Genomic DNA, 21,299 nt, shown 5'->3' with positions numbered 1-21,299 from the left:
CATGGGTTCTCACTCATGGCTTTCAGTTTTCAAGTTTTCAGCCAGCAAGGCTTGTAATTCACTTTTGTCGTCGTACTGTCCACCCACATCTAGAACTTTACTTCGATGACCTGGGACACACACCTCCTTCCAATATTTAAACAATTTAATATTATGAGTTTAGATTAACAAATGCGGAGATAGCAAATCAGGGGATCAACTGAAATAGTGCGTCGCTTCACTGCAATTTGCATTTATTGTAACACTTGATAACAGACCAAGAAAATTAATTAGTGTTACAATAGAACAATAATGAACACCTGATTCAGTTTGCTGCACTTTAGTTGAAGCTCAACAGGGGAACACACTTTTTCTCCCATAAATGTAAATATACACATAGGTGTGTTAAAAAAACTGGTTATGAAACAGTCACTTATAACATAAAGGCAGGGCACACTTCATGTAAAGAGAAAATAATTAGCAAGTTTACACACTGACTAGAACGTAAAGATGAATATCAGGAAAGTGTGCTGTCCCCAACACCTTACGGTGACAGTTAATCTCCAATAAGTTCCTTTCTTTACAATATGACTTGAAGTACAGTTCAATAGTAATAAAAAATTTAGATTCGAGGGAAACATTCCACGTGGGAAAAATATATCTAAAATAGTCTGCTTGTGTCTGTGTATGTGCGGATGGATATATGTGTGTGTGTGTGCGAGTGTATACCTGTCCTTTTTTCCCCCTAAGGTAAGTCTTTCCACTCCCGGGATTGGAATGACTCCTCACCCTCTCCCTTAAAACCCACATCCTTTCGTCTTTCCATCTCCTTCCCTCTTTCCTGATGAGGCAACAGTTTGTTGTGAAAGCTTGAATTTCGTGTGTATGCTTGTGTTTGTTTGTGTGTCTATCGACCTGCCAGCCCTTTCGTTCGGTAAGTCACATCATCTGTGTTCATCAAAAAACAAAGATGATGTGACTTACCAAATGAAAGCGCTGGCAGGTCGAAAGACACACTAATTTCAAGCTTTCGCAACAAACTGTTGCCTCATTCCTGCCTCTTTCCTGATGAGGCAACAGTTTGTTGCGAAAGCTGGAATTTTGTGTGTATGTTTGTGTTTGTGTGTCTATCGACCTGCCAGCGCTTTTGTTCGGTAAGTCACCTCATCTTTGTTTTTTATATATATATATATATATATATATATATATATATATATATATATATATATATATATATATATATATATATATATATATATATATATAAAAATGAGGGAAACATTCCACGCGGGAAAAATATATTTAAAAACAAAGATGATGTGACTTACCATACGAAAGCGCTGGCAGGTCGATAGAAACACAGACACATACATACACACAAAATTCCAGCTTTCATAACAGACTGTTGCCTCATCAGCATATATGTGGATGGATATGTGTGTGTGTGCGCGCGAGTGTATACCCGTCCTTTTTTCCCCCTAAGGTAAGTCTTTCCGCTCCCGGGATTGGAATGACTCCTCACCCTCTCCCTTAAAACGCACATCCTTTTGTCTTTCCCTCTCCTTTCCTCTTTCCTGATGAAGCAACCGTTGGTGCGAAAGTTTGAATTTTGTGTGTATGTTTGTGTTCGTTTGTGTGTTTATCAACATGCCAGTGCTTTCGTTTGGTAAGTTACATCATCTTTGTTTTTAGATATATTTTTCCCACGTGGAATGTACGTGGCAGGTGTGCCAGCACATCCGTTCCTACCCGAAAATCAACATTCACAACATAAACCATTGACACATTTCAGATAATATTATAGAACAACATACTTAAATACCTTTATTTATCACAAACCTTAATTAGTTAACAGGTTAGTTATTGAAGCCACGCAAAAGAGGTAGCAAGTTAAGGTCTAAAATTCTACTTTGCCATCTAACACCCTTCGTGATGAGGAAAAGGAGGACTCCAGCTAATTAAATGAAAGTCACTACTTGGATTCAGTATTTGATGATGCACTCAAAATTAACAGATGAAGGTGAGAGTCAGGTTTACACTCGCAAACAGCAGACGCAGAACACGAGCGTAAGATGAACATTACGTAAACTTCTCCTTGTTCAGTCATTTACACACCGATGAAACAAATAATCTTTGCCGAATTACTGCAGACGCCAGAATCCCCAGTTGCTTGCAAATAACGCAAAATAATGGCCAAAACATCTTACTTTAAGTCTGACGACATCCGTAGGATAGGAGTTTCAATGGACAACCAGGCCCCATCCTTTTGATCCATCTGCGACCAAGACTATAACATTGGCTGCTGTCATAGTCGCCGGCCGATGTGGCCAAGCGGTTCTAGGCGCTTCAGTATGGATCCGCGCGACCGCTACAGTCGCAGGTTCGATCCTGCCTCGGGCACGGATGTATGTGACATCCTTAGGTTAGTTAGGTTTAAGTACTTCTATGTTCTAGGGGACTGATGACCTCAGATGTTGAGTCCCATAGTGCTCAGAGCCATTTGAACCATTTTTTGCTATCATAGTCTTAACGATGCATCACACGGGACACGAGTCACGCCAAACATCAACAAAACGGCGTGGCCTCCTGTACACTCTCAGACGTCCGCAATTAGTCCCTCCTCCAGACCAACGCTCTCTCGCAAACACGGCAGACGCCTGGCCGCAGCAATGGCACAGCGCCCTCTGGATAGGGTAAGGAAACAACAGAGTGCGAAGCGGGAATTTCAAAAGAAAAGCACTACATACAAGGAGGAAACGCAAAGAACCAACTGTGACATTTCGTCACGGCTCATGACCAACTGCTTAATTTAATGGAGACTTATTGCTTTTTGGGACTGGTTTTCGATGCCTGCTTAACTTGGCTTCCCCGTCTTTGTCAGTTTTGAGATAAAGTGCCGATGTCATCTTAACATTCTTTGACACCACAGTCACACCAACTGCGGTACAGATTGCGCTACACTGTTGCAACTGTGTAAGAGCCCTTGTACAGTCCCATCGTGACTATGGGAGCCTGGCATTTGGTTCAGCATCTCCCTCAGCATTGCAGATGCTGGACCCTATACACCACTGTGTAGTTCAACTTGCGACAGAAATTTTCTGAACTAAACTGGTGAACAGCCTACTTGTGGATGCTGGAGTTCCTCCATTGCGGATCAGGTGATAACAACTGCTTGCAAATTAAAACACAGTGATCTCTCTCACGCAATGGTGGCCTAGATTCGGGATTCCAGTTTGTTGGTGTACAGTCCTTTCTCAGTGACTTAGAGTTTTCCCTCTACCACCTTTCCTGTGGGTCCACTCATGTACACCTCCATAGTCTGTGCCTCGGCCACAGCTTGTCTGGACCTATTGCTAGGCTCAAAAGACTCTGTTTCTTCTGAGGCACTCCGCCGCTAATTTTTCTCTATTCTCAGTGAGTTCCAGAGCTCAGAAATAGTCTACACCAATGGCTAGATGGTCATTGGTCACGTTGGCTTTGCCTAAGCTCGCACTCGATATACTGAATGCTGTTCCTTGCCAAATGGCTACAGTATTTTCACTGCAAAGTTGGTAGCCATCTCTCGTGCTTTTGAGCGTATCTGTTCCTGCGCAGGTGAGTCCTTCAACTGTAGTGACTCCTTAAGCAGCCTACAAGCTCTCAACCAGTGTTTCTCTTGCCATCCTTTGGCAGTGACTGTCCAGCAGTCTGTCTATGCCCTTGAAAACCGTGGACATTCAGTGGCCTTCATTTGGACCCCAGGACATATCGGAATCCCAGGAAATGAACTTGCTTACAGGCTGGCCAAACAAGCTACCAGTAAACCGACTCTCTCAATCAGCCTACCAGAGACTGATCTCTGATCAGTCTGACGCCGTAAAGTTTTCTGGATCTGAAATATCAAATGGCGCACCCTAAGTACATCAAATAACCTATGTGTTATCAAGGAGACAACAGATGTGTGGGGGTCATCCATGCGAGCCACTTGCAGGGACTCTGTTGTCCTTTGCCGGCTCCACATTGGCCATATTTGGCTGATGAACGGTCACCTCCTCCGTCCCTGCAGCTCTCAATTGATATTAGTCCACATTTTGCTAGACCGATCCAATCTAGCTGTCCGGTGGCTGCCTTTTAACCTTTCAGATGTGCTACCTTTGGTATTAGGTGACAGTGCCTCAGAGGCTGATCTAGTTTTATGTTTTGTTCGAGAGGGAGTTTTTGTCACTCAGTCTAATAGTGGACCTGTGCCCTTCTCTCCCAGGCCTTCGCCCTACCTAAATTGTAACTCTTCCACGCTCGCTCTGGGCTTGTGATTTTAGATGGGTGAGTTTTGTGTGTTGCGGAGTGGCTGGATCATCCTTTTCTATCTTTACAATCAGTCAGTCCAGCCCACTGCTATATTGTTTTACCACCTTCTACAGCTTTTTTTGTTTCAATTAATGTTTTCACTTTCGGCTTGGTTCTTTTGTTAGTCTTCTGTGTGGTTACACAGTTCGTGTTACACCTTTTGTTCCTTTCTCCAATTTGAAGTGATAGGATTCATTTGCGGTATAGGTTTCATCCGAGTCCTGTGTGACCTAGTAAAAAGGACTGATAACCCAGCTGTTTAGTCCCTTTACTGCCCAAACCAACAAGCCTACCATCCTCTTTAAGGTAAGTAGCAATTGGTCCTTTCCTACATTGTTGATATTCCATTGTTTGACACTAAGAAGAAAAGAGTAATATGATTATATTTTAATTAGACAAAATACAGTGTTGACACAATGGATCAGATAGTAAGGAAATTTTCAATTAAGAGGACCTAGAGGGTGGCCACTACCTATTTTCTATACTCTTGTGGACGTAGCAGCGTTAAATGGTTCATATTGTTTCTGCTCAACTTTCCATAGTGGAATAAGACAAAATCTAATAAACAGCAGCTTTTTCTTCAAGAATTGGTACTGCAGCTCATGAAACCCTACTTGGAAGAAAGGACTATGAATATTAGAGGACTCGAAAAGTGTGTGGTTTCAGGTGTGGGAGGTATTCTTGGACAGAATATCTGTCAGAAGTTTGCAGCAGAGAAAGCTGAAGGAGGAAGGAGAATTGTCATTTGTGTTGTGAAAGCCTGTCAGAAGCAGTGAAGTACAACAAGTGAACAAAACAACTATAATCTGTAACAACTGAAAGAGACGAGATACAAAGCAGTAAACATAACAGGGAAACTTAAATATGTTTCAAGCGTGAACAAGTTTCCAAAGAGAGTGATGAATAAGTGATCGCAGAACCTATGTAATGTACACTGCTGTATTTAACTGAAAATATCTGTAATATTTTTTAATTATATTGTAGTATTCTTCAATAACTCTGTAATGACTTTTACTACCAATGTAAAGACAAGAAAATAAGGTTAAATAAACTTAAATGATGAAAAAGTGAAAAATATAAAATGAATTTTTGTAGAGTGCTACAAGAAAAACAGTTTATGGAACTTTATTACTCATCTATAGCTCTTTATAAAAATATTTCGTAAATAAAGGTCAATAAGGTCTACTGTGTCAGCTGTTCTTCCTCTACTTTGAAGTTAATATTTGTTAAATTAGTGGTCCATGCATGAAATTTGAATGGTGATGTGTAGGCTCATTGAGATTGATGTAATGACCATTTTGTATATATTGGAATTTCTCTTGATGCAGCATTCTCACTTGTTTGTTCACGTAATATACATATCTGCCTATAAATTCTGATAAGTTGTCAGATATGAGTGGAATGGTATTCCTACTAAGACATAATTGTGCTATACGCATATCTTCATTTATAATGTTTCTCTCTGCCAATTTGTACTTGATTTCTCGATAAGTTTTCTTAACTTCACTCGAAGTCTTATATATTGCAGGAAATTCCTCATATTATCATATGACTGAAGTGCCAATATTTTTATTTATTGTGGGCCTGCAGCAGTGTATATGTTTTGTAAGGACATTCTATATATGAAAAACCAATTACACTGCTATAATGTTTTTATTGAGCTGTTCTGATTGCTTTTAGCTCATTTCGAAGCACATTTTCAATCTATCTCCAAAAAATTCAGTAAACAAACATTTTTTTACATTTTTGTTATTTACAAATTACATCACAATTTTTATTACGGTGTATTGATAATTTTTATTTTTTCGGCTGTCTGACTACAACTGAATGAAACACAATTTTTGTACTGTAGACGTTTCGCCTTTTATTCTCTGCAAGGCATCTTCAGTGGCACGTTGCATCGACGATTTTCTAAATATTATGCTTCTGTTCCATTTTTGATGCTGTTCCGCCAGTTGGCAACACAAACCAAAACATTGCATCAAAACAAGTGTTTGTAGTGTTGTGAAATGTGGGGAAAAAACTGTAAGTGGCATTTATAAGAGGAGGAACGGCACCAAAAACGGAACAGAAGCATAATATGTAGAAAATTGTCCACACAACCTGCCACTGAAGATGCCTTGCAGAGAATAAAAGGCGAAACGTGTATGGCATGAAAATTGTGTTTCATTCAGTTGTAGTCAGGTGGTTCAAAAAGTAAAAATTATCAATATACCGTAATATTACATGCAACTGAGGGAGACAGGACTTCAAAAAAATGGTTCAAATGGCTCTGAGCACTATGGGACTAAACTGCTGAGGTCATCAGTCCCCTAGAACTTACAACTACTTAAACCTAACTAACCTAAGGACAGCACACCCATCCATGCCCGAGGCGGATTCGAACCTGCGACCGTAGTGGTCACGCGGTTCCAGCTTGTAGCGCCTAGCAGGACTACAAAAGTTGAAGATGTTATTACAATTTTTAATTACTTACGTTCTTAGCACATTGTTATTGCAGGTTCAAGCTTCATGAATCGTAAAAAAGTCTTTCACCGAAGTCCTCAAAACAAACAAGCAACGTCAATGGGTTCCTAAAATAATCAGAAGCATTAACCAAAAATTACTCATACATCAAGCAGCAGCAATCAAAGCAGTTAAAAGGAATAGCCTTGTAATAAAGAAACAAAATGACTACATAAGAGGAGTACTAGAATTTTTCACGGGAAACAGTATTACAGAAATACTTATAAAACCAACTAACAATACGCTTCCCAAACCAAAAAAGTAATAAAAAGTAATGTTACGTGCAGTATAATGCTGTTTGCGAGTGATTACCATTTATAATTATTATCTCTGGTGCAGTTTCTGACTTATATTTTTCTTGATTTGTTTATATGCTGTTCTGTTGTTTAATTTTCTAGTAAAGGAGTCGTATGAGTTATGGTGTTTTTTTTTTAATGTTGCAATCAGTTCAATATAACTAGTACCACAACAGTAGCAACACATTTCTCACTGATTGGGAAGAAGAAGCAATACATCTCTATGAACCCAAGAAAACCCACACTTCACACACAGACAAGGATCCATAAACCCCAAATTCCAATATGGCCTCTAGTCAGCTGGATAGACAGTCCAACCTACAGAATTATGAAAAAATTAAACAGTCTGTAAAACAACTATTACACTTGCCAGAGACTTACCACAAAATCAGACATAAAAATAACAAAGAATGGAAAATTTGTATCTTTCGACATCACAAACCTGTATACCAGCATTCCAACAAATGAAAGAGTTGATATAACAGAAAACAACCATGTACAATACTGAAAACTGCCAGTCTCAGCAGTACTAGAAATATTAGAGCTACTGAAACTAGTACTCAACCAGAAGCATTTCGAATTTAATAACAATTGTACAACCATAAAGACGAAGCCGCCATGAAATGCAGTGTAGAAGGTGCTATCACTGATACTTTTCTCAATACCTTTGAATGAGAACTATTCAACCCTACAAACAAGGGACTAATGAAATCATACACTACTTTCATTATGTAGATGACACACAGCTTCTAATAGATGGATCTGACACACACATACAACACATCCACAATACATTAAACAATCTGCACCCAGTATATGAAATTCAACAGAGAACTAGAAAATAAAAAATCCATTCATTTCCTAGATCTAATGATAAAAAACATACACAACAGGCATGAATTTGAAATTTACAGGATACATACCATATCAGACAACATCGTAGATGCATATTCATGCCATCCTGAATACACAAATACACATATTTCCAAACCATGATAAACAGATTAGTAAACATTCCACTACAAAATCTTGTGGTACAGAAGGAATAAGCAACACCAAAATACATAGCAAACACAAAGAACTATAACCCCACTATAGTAGACCAACTATATGAAAATTGCACAAAGCCAGTACACAACATAATACATAATGACCAAAAAAAAAGAAAGTTAAACAAAATATTAAAGAAAAAGATTTGCATTGTGCACTGTACACATCATCAAAACACAAATCCGATCTGAAGACACAAAACCACCAATCCACACTCATGCCGGTCTATATATAATCAATTCAGCGACTGTGACTAATTCTATATAGGCCAAATAGACAATTTTCAAAATGTGATATTAAGAACACACAAAGACATAGTACAAGTTTATATACCAACTAGCTCTGCAGATGATGAAGAAATAGATGAAATGTATAACGAGATAAAAGAAATTATTCTGGTAGTGAAGGGAGACGAAAATTTAATAGTCATGGGTGACTGGAATTCGTCAGTAGGAAAAGGGAGAGAAGGAAACGTAGTAGGTGAATATGGATTGGGGGGAAGAAATGAAAGAGGAAGCCGCCTTGTAGAATTTTGCACAGAGCGTGACTTAATCATAGCTAACACTTGGTTCAAGAATCATAAAAGAAGGTTGTATACCTGGAAGAATCCTGGAGATACTAAGAGGTATCAGATAGATTATATAATGATAAGACAGAGATTCAGGAACCAGGTTTTAAATTGTAAGACATTTCCTGGGGCAGATGTGGATTCTGACCACAATCTATTGGTTATGAACTGCAGATTGAAACTGAAGAAACTGCAAAAAGGTGGGAATTTAAGGAGATGGGACCTGGATAAACTGAAAGAACCAGAGGTTGTAGAGAGTTTCAGGGAGAGCATAAGGGAACAATTGACAGGAATGGGCGAAAGAAATACAGTAGAACAAGAATGGGTAGCTCTGAGGGATGAAGTAGCGAAGGCAGCAGACGATCAAGTAGGTAAAAAGATGAGGGCTAATAGAAATCCTTAGGTAACAGAAGAAATATTGAATTTAATTGATGAAAGGAGAAAATATAAAAATGCAGTAAATGAAGCAGGCAAAAAGGAATACAAAGGTCTCAAAAATGAGATCGACAGGAAGTGCAAAATGGCTAAGCAGGGATGGCTAGAGGACAAATGTAAGGGTGTAGAGGCCTATCTCACTAGGGGTAAGATAGATACTGCCTACAGGAAAATTAAAGAGACCTTTGGAGAGAAGAGAACCACTTGTATGAATATCAAGAGCTCAGATGGCAACCCAGTTCTAAGCAAAGAAGGGAAAGCAGAAAGGTGGAAGGAGTATATAGAGGGTCTATACAAGGGCGATGCACTTGAGGACAATATTATGGAAATGGAAGAGGATGTAGATGAAGATGAAATGGGAGATACGATACTGCGTGAAGAGTTTGACAGAGCACTGAAAGACCTGAGTCGAAACAAGGCCCCGGGAGTAGACAACATTCCATTAGATCTACTGATGGCCTTGGGAGAGCCAGTCATGACAAAACTCTACCATCTGGTGAGCAAGATGTATGAGACAGGCGAAATACCCTCAGACTTCAAGAAGAATATAATAATTCCAATCCCAAAGAAAGCAGGTGTTGACAGATGTGAAAATTACCGAACTATCAGTTTAATAAGTCACAGCTGCAAAATGCTAACGCGAATTCTTTACAGACGAATGGAAAAACTGGTAGAAGCCAACCTCGGGGAAGATCAGTTTGGATTCCGTAGAAAGGTTGGAACACGTGAGGCAATACTAACCTTATGACTTATCTTAGACTCTAGATTAAGAAAAGGCAAACCTACGTTTCTAGCATTTGTAGACTTAGAGAAAGCTTTTGACAATGTTAACTGGAATACTCTCTTTCAAATTCTGAAGGTGGCAGGGGTAAAATACAGGGAGCGAAAGGCTATTTACAATTTGTACAGAAACCAGATGGCAGTTATGAGTCGAGGGGCATGAAAGGGAAGCAGTGGTTGGGAAAGGAGTGAGACAGGGTTGTAGCCTCTCCCCGATGTTATTCAATCTGTATATTGAGCAAGCAGTAAAGGAAACAAAAGAAAAGTTCGTAGTAGGTATTAAAATTCATGGAGAAGTAGTAAAAACTTTGAGGTTCGCCGATGACATTGTAATTCTGTCAGAGACAGCAAAGGACTTGGAAGAGCAGTTGAACGGAATGGACAGTGTCTTGAAAGGAGGATATAAGATGAACATCAACAAAAGCAAACCGAGGATAATGGAATGTAGTCAAATTAAATCGGGTGATGCTGAGGGACTTAGATTAGGAAATGAGACACTTAAAGTAGTAAAGGAGTTTTGCTATTTAGGGAGTAAAATAACTGATGATGGTCGAAGTAGAGAGGATATAAAATGTAGACTGGCAATGGCAAGGAAATCGTTTCTGAAGAAGAGAAATTTGTTAACGTCGAGTATAGATTTAAGTGTCAGGAAGTCGTTTTTGAAAGTATTTGTATGGAGTGTAGCCATGTATGGAAGTGAAACATGGACGATATCTAGTTTGGACAAGAAGAGAATAGAAGCTTTCGAAATGTGGTGCTACAGAAGAATGCTGAAGATAAGGTGGGTAGATCACGCAACTAATGAGGAGGTATTGAATAGGATTGGGGAGAAGAGAAGTTTGTGGCACAACTTGACTAGAAGAAGGGATCGGTTGGTAGGACATGTTTTGAGGCATCAAGGGATCACAAATTTAGCATTGGAGGGCAGCATGGAGGGTAAAAATCGTAGAGGGAGACCAAGAGATGAATACACTAAGCTGATTCAGAAGTATGTAGGTTGCAGTAGGTACTGGGAGATGAAGAAGCTTGCACAGGATAGAGTAGCATGGAGAGCTGCATCAAACCAGTCTCGGTACTGAAGACCACAACAACAACAACAAAGACATAATGACACAAACCAATCCACAGACTTTCATCACATCAGAACAGAAAATTGCCATGTAAACCAGTGAGAACATGCTATAGAAGTCTTGCACGTAACACTGAAGGACCTGACACTAAATCTTCTCAAAGAAATGGAAATTTACACTCATACTCGCACATATCCCAACCAACTCTTAAATGAACAAACTTAATTAAAACATAAAAACTATATTGACAGCTTTATTGAAATCATTCAAAATTGGTCTTGGGTGAATAAATGAAACACAGATAACACCACCAATAAACAAAACAAAAGATAACAAAATCACACAAATTCACAGATTAATATTAAGAGACATAACCATAGTACCAATAAACAGAATGAAGATTATATCTGCTCACAAACCCATAATATAAATCAGAGGCATAACAATAACTCTAGCAAACCCATAGAAACCCATAGAATAACAATCCAAAGTTGTAACCGTACTACATCATGAAAAGCTTTCAAACATGAAAATAATTGACCATCTTAAAAATAGTGTGCAGTACCTGCATAAGCTGACAGCTAATGCATCTCCACCTGTATTAACATTTCGACAGAACTTGCAATAATGATGTGCTAAGTATATAAGTAATTCAAAATTGTAATTTGTAAGTAACAAAAATGTGTGTTTCAGGATTGATTATTTTGCAGATAACTTGAAAGTGGTCATGGGGTTCAGAATGAGCTCGCATCAATCAGAACAACTCGGTAAAAACATTCTAGCAGCACAATTGGTTTTTCAGTCTCCTCTTAGTCATTGTCTTGAGAGTTGAAAATACAGTGGCTTGTGAAGTTTTATGTATGGTTAGCCCATGAGTAGAACTACTGTAAGGCCGTGTGAAATTTTATTGTCTTTAATCAAAGGCATGATGACATTAGCTGCTAGTGGGCATTGAATTAAATCGGGGGAAAGTTGAAAAGTTGTGCATGACTGTGACTGACTGTGACTCGAACCTGGATTTTTCCATTGCCTGCGAATGGTTGCCTCGACCCCTGACTGACCCGATTTCACAACTGATCTGCACACTACTGACATAATGCTCCTGCCCATTATCTTAATTTAATACATTACCCACCAGCAGTTAATGTCATTATTCCATTATAGTGCCCCTGCCCATTACTTTACAGGGTGTTTCAAAAAAGACTTTACAACTTTGAAAATTCATGTAAATTAATTTGTAATACCTACAGGGGTGATTGTAGTGTCAATTTGTAGAGAAATATATCAAGTTTTTGTAGAGAAATATATCAAGTTTTTGTCTTGCATAGTTCGCTAGTGCTGAATCACACCTTCAGGAATGCTAGCGGCAGTTGCGTTAAAAGATGACTGCCGTCACTGGGCCTGAGCATGCTAGCTGTGTGTTTTATTTATTTATTTAACCTGATCAGATTAGGGCCATCAGGCCCTCTCTTACATCGGACCAGTGTTTCACACGTGCAGCATTTCACACATCAGAGTTACATCATGACAATACTTTAAATAAGAAAATTAGATTACTCTAGTCACAATATGAATAAAGAATAATGACTAAGACTTAATAAAGTAAGTACTGGCAGTATTTTTACAACAGGTGCTATACATACAAATTATGATAAAAATAATAATAGTAACAGTAAAAAAAATTAAATAATAATGATAAACATGAGAAAAATGGGCAATAGTAATGAAGATTTGTGCAGATGTATATTAATATCTTGGTGTGTAAAGTAGATGTTTACTAGTATAGCGAGTTTTGGGGGAGAGAGATTTAAGGAGGGTGAAAGAGGGAAGTAATGAGGTGAAGTGCATTCGTGTACAAAGGAAAGCATTACTGTTGTTTGAGTAGATACGTCATTAACTGTTTTTTGAAGCTGGACATGTTTTTAATTTCTCTAACATACCGTGGGAGGTTATTCCATAGTCGGGTTCCCGCTACTGTAAAGGACTTGGAGAAGGTGACTGAGCAATGCAGTGGAACAGAGAGGATTTTATTATGATGGGAACGTGTTTTTCTGTCATGTTGCTCAAACATAAGCGTTAAGGACGAGGAGAGATATGAGGGACAGTGTACATTTATAAGGCAGTAGATGAAGCAGAGTGTATGGAAATCTCTGCGTTTGTCTGCACGCAGCCAGGACAATTTTGCATATGCTGGTGAAATGTGATCAAAAAGTTGAACTTCACAGATATATCGGACGCAGGCATTCATGACCAGTTCCAGATGTCGAGAGTTTTCATGAGAGAGGCCTTGTAGGATAATACCACTGTAATCAATGATTGGGAGTATAAGCGCTTGTACTAATTTCTTTTTCAGATCGAAAGGGAAGAGTTTTTTTATATTTTTGTAGGACATGAAGAGATGCTGATGCTTTTTTGCACACTGCAATTGCGTGCTCTGTCCAATTTAGATTTTCATCTATTATTACTCCCAAACTCTTTGCTGAGGGAGAGAAGTTAATATTTGTTCCATTTAGGATAAGAGATGGTACGGATTCCCGATGTTTTGGGCTAATGAGCTTAGAGTGACCAACAAGTACTACTTAGGTTTTAGATGGGCTTAGTTTTAGTCCTATGTCCTTTGTCAATTTTGATAGTGCATAGAGATCAGTATTGAAGTTTTCAATAGCTTTCTTAAGATTCTTTGGTTTCGCACTTAGATACGACTGAAGGTCATCAGCATACATATGATATTTGCAATAAGTCAGAACCGATGACACATCATTGACATACAGAGAGAAGAGTATGGGACCTAGTACTGAGACTTGGGGAACGCCTGACATTACCTGCCGCCATTGTGATTTTATATTCCCGGACAGGACGCGTTGCTGACGAGACGTAATGTATGAGCGAAACCATTGCACTGCACTTGGTGAGAAATTTAGACCGCTAAGTTTGGCTAGTAAGATGTCGAAGTCGACAGTATCAAATGCTTTGCTGAAATCTAAGAAGCAAATGATAGTCGCTTCTTGTCTGTCCATGGCAAGTTTCAGGTCATCTGTCACCTTTATCAGTGCGGATGTTGTGCTTCGATGTTTACGGAAACCTGATTGGTATTCGTCTAGTAGGTTGTTAGTAGTTAGGTAGTCGGTGAGCTGGTCATGGACTATATATTCTAATGCCTTTGATAGTGCAGGAAGAAGGCAGATGGGGCGGTAGTCAGAGGGTGCTGTGGCGATGTCTTTTTTAGGCAGTGGCTTAATTTGCCCCAGTTTCCAGGCCTCGGGGAAAACACTTGTGATTAACGAGTCATTGAAAATGTCTGTAATAGAGGGCAGTAGTTGATCAATAATAAGTTTTACCATCTGGATAGTGATACCATCATGTCCAGTAGATGCTGATCTAATCCACATTATGGCTTTCTTGACAGTATTGCAAGTGACGTGCCGTAGATAGAATTTTTCTTTGCTACAGTCGTTCATCCCCATGAAGTAATCAATGATTCTCTGTTTTTTTTTTGCGACTCAATTGTGGTTGCAGGTAATGTGAAGAATCGTTTTAGTTCTTCAGCTGGGACCATGGGATTTTCTGCAACTTTTATTTTGCCTAAACCGAGACTACGGAGATTTTTCCACAGGATAGCTGGTCTACATCTATTGTCAGCTAAAGTACGGGCATGCCTGAGCTTAGCGTTTCTCACCGCTTGACTGACTTTGTTTCGCTTCTGCTTCTATACAATGTGATTTTCAGGTGTAGGGTGTATCTTGTATGCTCGATGTGCAGTGTCTCTGAGATTCATGAGCTGTTTTAGTTCATCAGTCAGCCAAGGTGCAGGTTTCCTTTTTACTTTTCTGGTCTTTATTGAAGCGTATTTGTCATATAGTTTAGTAATTTTGGTAGTGAAATCTTGGAGTTTGTTGTTTATGTCCATGAGGGGAGTAGGGGTCATCCCCCAAACTATTTCTTGTGCCTCAGTTTCGAGTTCAGGCAAATTTATGCGTTTGAAGTCTCCGTATGTAGACAGTTTTTGTTTTTTTCTAGGACATTCTAGTGAATATGTCATGAAAATGATGTCATGGGCAGACATGCCAGGTGCAGATATATGAGAGGTGCGGATTATTCTGTTCGGAGTTGTGTGTTTTGGTTTGAAGAATCAAATTCGGCAACAGCAGTTCAGTATAATTTCCGTACCAAGTACGCTAAAGATCTCGTAGTAGGCCTACAATTTATGAGTGGCATAAATATGGGATTTTCTCAGGGACTGCTTTCAGGTTCAATGGATTGGCCGTGATGTGCCAGTTGCATGACCCCCCCCCCCCCTGCCCCCCACCCAATGTTCCCCAGACCTGACACCACTCGACCTTCCTTTTTTTTATTCATCAAGGATATTGTGTTTGTACCTCCTGTGCCGGCTTCTCTACTTGACCTGAGAGCAAGAATTTACGCTGCCACTGACCACATTACACCTGCAATGCTACAGCGAGTTTGGGAAGAAATTGACTTATGATGGGATGTATGCATCATAACCAACAGAAGCCACATACATCGTCTTCAGATTAAGGTAAAAATGACCATGTGCTTCCTTACCAAATGACACTAAACCCAGCTCTATATCTTCATTCAACAAATTTATATTAATTTTTAAAGTTCTAAAGTGGCTGTTCCATCAGACATGGGCAAAGCAACAGTGTGTGTGTGTGTGTGTGTGTGTGTGTGTGTGTGTGTGTGTGTGTGTGTGTCTATATATATGGTTTTGTTGCAGGCTTATGAACTCAGTATGCGGCAAATTAATTTTTAGTTTTTTTGCATGTAGGTATCTTAAAGATCTGTTCGGAAGGTCACAGGAGTGAGAGTGTTGATTGCAGTTGACAAAAATATTCTCTCTATTGAAGTCAAAGTTGATTGTAACAATAAAGTTATCTGGTCGTGTATAACCGGCCTAGGTGAAACCAGGCTAGTTGTTGGATGATTTTACAAGCTGCCTGGTTCTGCTATGATAGTTCTAGTCATTTAAAGAATGTCTATGGTTAGTTGATTGTAAATACCCAGATCATGCAGTGTACTAGTTGGAGGCAACTTCAGCATACTGAGTATAGGCTGGAATGACTAGGAATTCATTGCAGGGTGTACAGACGGGCAATCACGTGAAGTACTTTTGAACACGTTTTCTGAAAACTTTTGTGAACAGCTGGTTCGGGAGAGCACAAGCATTGGAAATGTCTCAGACATTGTAGCTACAAACAAACTGGGCATTATCGAAAATGTCAGTTAAGAAATGCGGATTAGCGATGGTGATGTCATTATAGTAATTATGGTTACGAAAGTTAATAAATCAGTGAAGAAGCGTAGGAGAGTCTTTCTGCTAGAAAGAGCAACTCACTTAAACTGTAAATTGGTATCACTTAGTTCCAGTAGGATGGATGCAGGAGAATTACAGTCAGAGTTTTAGCACATTGTAAATCATCATCTAGAGAATTATATGCCAAGTAAGTGGAATACGGACAGAAAAGACCCACCATGGTTCAATAATGAAATTCGGAAAATGCTGAGGAAACAGAGGCTGTTCCACTCGCGGTTCAAAGTAGAAGGCACAATTGACGGCAAGCAAAGGTTGTATAGTGATTTGTGCACGAGTGACATGGTTTATGTGCGAAGCATACAACTGCTACCAGCGTCATATCATAGCAAAAGATCTGGCAGAAAACTGTAGAAAATTCTGGCCCTATGTAAAATAACTGAGTGTGTCTAAGACTTCCATCTGGTCACTTGTATGTTGTCATTCTGGTGTGGCTGTTGAAAGTAGCAAAATGAAAGACAGAGTTTCAAATTTCACGTTTAATAAATCTTACACACAGTAGAATTGTACAAATATAAAGTTGTTCAACCATTGAACGGAGACCCTTATGGGTGACATAATAATAACCACCCCTTACGTAGAGAAGCAGTTGAAGGAGTTGAAAACAAGTCAGTCACCAGGTCCAGATGGAACTCCAATTCAGTTTTTCAAACAGTGTGCTATGGTATTGGCCCCTTACACTTGACCTCTTAGCAACAAATAATCCTGAGTTAATAACGAGCATCAAAACGGATACATGGATTAGTGAACAGAGGGTTGTTGTTGCGAGATTGAATATTGCAACCCCCAAATCCAAAAATAAATGAAAAATATACCTATTCAGAAAAGCATATAAAAATTCACTTGACACCTTCCTGAGAGACTATCTTCACTTCTTCCAAATTAATAATCTAAATGTAGACCAGATGTGGCTTGAATTCGGAGAAATAGTATCGGCAGCAATTGAGAGATTTGTACCAGAAACAACGAAACAAACATGCCAAATTTAAACAGACGCAAAATCCCCAAGATTGGAGATCTTTTACAGAAGCCTGAGATTAAGTGTGGACATCAATGCAAGATGGTTATAATAGTTTCCACAATGAAACTTTGTCTCAAAACCTGGCAGAAAATCCAAAGAGACTCTGGTGGTATGTGAAGTGTGTTACCGGCAAGAAACAATCAGTGCCTTCTCTGCATGATACCAATGGATATACTATTGAAGACATTGCTGCCAAAGCAGAGTTACTAAACGCAACCTTCTGAAACGCCTTCACTAAAGAAGACGAAGTAAATATTCCAGAATTCGAATCGAGAACAGCTGCCAACGTGAGTGGTGTAGAAGTAAATATCCTTGGAGTAGTGAAGCAACTTACATCACTTAATAAAAGCAAGTCTTCTGGTCCAGACTGTATACCAGTTAGGTTCCTTTCAGAGTATGCTCATGCATTAGCTCCATACTTAATACTTAACAATCCTATACAACCGTTCGTTCAATGAAAGATCCATATCCAAAGACTGGGAAGTTCCTCAGGTCACAACAATATTCTAGAAAGGCAGTAGAAGTAATCCACTAAATTACAGGCCCATGTCATCAACATTGATATGCAGCAGGATTTTTTATCATATATTGTGTTCGAACATTATTAATTACCTCGAAGAAAATGGTCTATTGACACACAGTCAACAAGGATTTAGAAAACATTCTTGTGAAACACATCTAGCTCTTTATTCGCTTGAAGTGTTGAGTGTAATTGACAAGGGATTTCAGATCGATTCCACATTTCTGGATTTTAGGAAGGCTTTTGACACTGTACCACACAAGCGGCTTGTAGTGAAATCACGTGCTTATGGATTATCATCTCGGCTATGTGACTGGATTTGTGATTTCCTGTCAGAGAGGTCACAGTTCATATTAATTGATGGAGAGTCATTGAGTAAAACAGAAATGATTTCTGGCGTTCCCCAAGTAATGTTATAGGCCCTTTGCTGTTCCTTATCTATGTAAATGATTTGAGAGACAATCTGAGCAGCCGTCTTAGTTTGTTTGCAGATGACATTGTTGTTTGTCAACTAATAAAGGCATCAGAAGATCATAACAAATTGCAAAATGATTTAGAAAAGATATCTGAATGGTACGATAATTGACAGTTGACCGTAAATAATGAAAAGTGTGAGGTCATCCACATGAGTGCTAAAAGGAATTTGTTACACTTTGGTTACACGATAAATCAGTCAAATCTAAAGGTCGCAAATTCAACTAAATATCTAGGAATTACTATTACGAACAACTTAAATTGGAACACAAAGAAAATTTTGTGGGGAAGGCTAACCAAAGACTGCATTTTATTGGCAGAACACTTAGAAAATGTAACAAATCTACTAAGGAGACTGTCTACGCTACGCTTGTCCATCCTCTTTTAGAATACTGCTGTGTGGTGTGGGATCCTTACCATATAGGACTGACGGAGTACATCGAAAAAGTTCAAAGAAGGGTAGCACTTTTTGTATTATAGCGAAATATGAAATGATACAGGTTTTGGGATGAACATCATTAAAAGAAAGGCGTTTTTTGTTGTGACAGAATCTTATCATGAAATTCCGATCACCAACTTTCCCCTCCGAATGCGAATATATTTTGTTGACACCGACCTACATAGGGCGAAACAATCACCACGATAAAATGCGGGAAATCAGAGCTCGTTCTTGTTTCTGCGTGCTATACAAGATTGGAATAATAGAGAATTGTGAAGGTGGTTCGATGAACCCTCTGCCAGGCAAATAAGTGTGATTTGCAGAGTATCCATGCAGATGTAGATGAAAACATATGCAAAGTAAACATTTGGCCACTACCATCTTTGAACAAAATAAAAAAACATTTCCACCATGTTGACACTTTCGCCACTTTAGCACATCTGTCTAAGACAGAGAATAGAATGAAGTATCAAATTCTCTCGACGTGTTACTACACCACCAAATAACTGTGGATGAATGCTATTGTACCATTATGACCATGAGAGAACACACCACTGAAAAAGGTGAAGACTTGACCATCATTGGGCAGTGTGACGTCAGCCACTTTTCTGGACTGTAACGGTGCTGTGCTAACTAGTTGTGCTAGTAAGAGAAAACCCAAAACAGTGACCTAGTACACTGCTAAACAAGTAAGCTTTTGGCCAAAAGGTCGTCTTCTGAATTAGACAACACACACACACACACACACACACACACACACACACACACACACGACCACTGTCTCTGGCTGACCTCGAGGCTGCCGAGCCGAGCCAGATATGGTGGTCATGTGTGTCAGTTGTTTTGCCAGAATATGTGTGTGTTGGCAGTTTTTTTGTTGTGCCTGTCTGCTTCTCATTTTCATAAAATTGTCGTTATTCCATCCTGGGTTTTCCATTGTTTGATTTTTGAGTTACAATGTTTCCTGAACAGCTAATATGCAGACTAAAACAGCTGAGGGCTCAACCTAGAGGAAAAACTGTGCATTGAAGGGTGAGGAGGAGTAACCCAAGTTTCATGGTTGCAGCTTGATTTTTTTTTTCTATGGTGGTGATGAAAACTTGAGGACTACCCCTCGTATCATGCATGAGTCACCTGGTAGATGAAAGAACCTCATTGGTATAGTACCTCTTGAAGAATATCTTTGTCTAATAGGTGAATTATTCCTGCATTCACATACAATTACAAAACATACGAAGTACAAGGAAAAATATTAACAAGTTATGCCCTTTGCTTACAATAGACACATGAAAAGCGTATTGGCACAGCCTTGACATTTAAAGAGTTTTAGCCTCATGGTAGCTACTGGTATTGAGTAGACTTTCTCGTATCATGTATCATATAGGCCTAAGTCAGTGGAATATCACAACACAAACCACTTTTGCATTATCAGATACCACCATAATACATAGCACGTTGAAGCACCGTAATGTTACAGACATAATGGCTTTATGTTTTGTGAATTAATACCTTCTGTTGCTGATCTTTGAATAGACTAATGTATAATATTCCTCATTCTCCTTTCTCTCATTGGAATTTATCTGAGAGGTGGTAAAAAGAAGAGTATCCACTATTAATGCAGATGGTCATTGAAATTGCTTTTCGAATGTAGCCCATATACTGTACCTGTTTAGTATTGTTTGCTCAGTTTCTTGATAAACTACTCATGGTAAACACTTATGCACATCAATTCAAATGATACAATAGCATGTTTTTGAAATTTTACTTTTCAAATTGTTTTGCAGCCAGAGAACATATTACTCTCCTCTGACAAAGAAGAAACTCTGATTAAGGTGTCAGACTTCGGTTTATCAAGATTTGTCACCTCGGAAATGACAACAGTCTGCGGAACACCTTTATATGCTGCCCCAGAGGTACTTGTAAAAAATGGAAGAGGGGGCTATACAATGCAAGTTGATGTTTGGAGCCTGGGCGTAATTTTATATGCATGGTAATTATCTTGAGCTGATACAGTTAAATCATTTTCATTTATAGCTCTTTATTTGTAATACAGGGATATTATAATGACTTGAAAGCAAATGAGAACATTGCAAAAACCCATTAAAAGTTCATTTTTCAAGTTAATGTGTACATTAAACAATAGTTATAACAGGTCAGATACTACCAGGAACTGACTGAATTGTTTGTATAGTTACAGCTTATCCTATAACTGCAGTTTGACAACAGCTCATTATTACATACATAATGGTCATATCAATGCTGTGGATGTGAATGGAATATAAAGTAATTACCAAAGAACACAAAGTGAGATGGAGCAAAAAAAGATTTTTGGTGTCTGCTTGGGGAGGACTAAGTTTTGCATTCCAAGTCAAGCCATATCTGTGTATATGATTGCTGTAGGTTTGGGAAATATTGCTGTAGGTTTGGGAAATATTGCTGTAGATTTGGGAAATATTGCTGTAGGTTTGGGAAATATTGCTGTAGGTTTGGGAAATATTGCTGTA

General features: G+C 38.9%; 1 protein-coding gene across 1 annotated transcript in view; it reads left to right on the top strand.

Annotated features, from left to right (window-relative positions):
- The window catches only part of LOC126460440 (ovarian-specific serine/threonine-protein kinase Lok-like), a 201,712-nt gene that overhangs the window by 106,671 nt on the left and 73,742 nt on the right, over window positions 1-21,299 (top strand). The window contains exon 6 of the mRNA XM_050095913.1: window positions 20,580-20,785. Within this exon, the coding sequence (XP_049951870.1) occupies window positions 20,580-20,785 (206 nt within the window). The remainder of the gene's footprint in view (window positions 1-20,579; window positions 20,786-21,299) is intronic.

Source organism: Schistocerca serialis, chromosome 1, assembly GCF_023864345.2.
Source record: "Schistocerca serialis cubense isolate TAMUIC-IGC-003099 chromosome 1, iqSchSeri2.2, whole genome shotgun sequence".
NCBI classification, from domain to species: domain Eukaryota; kingdom Metazoa; phylum Arthropoda; class Insecta; order Orthoptera; family Acrididae; genus Schistocerca; species Schistocerca serialis.
Note: the sequence above shows the minus strand (reverse complement) of the source record. Positions and strands in the feature narration are given on the sequence as shown.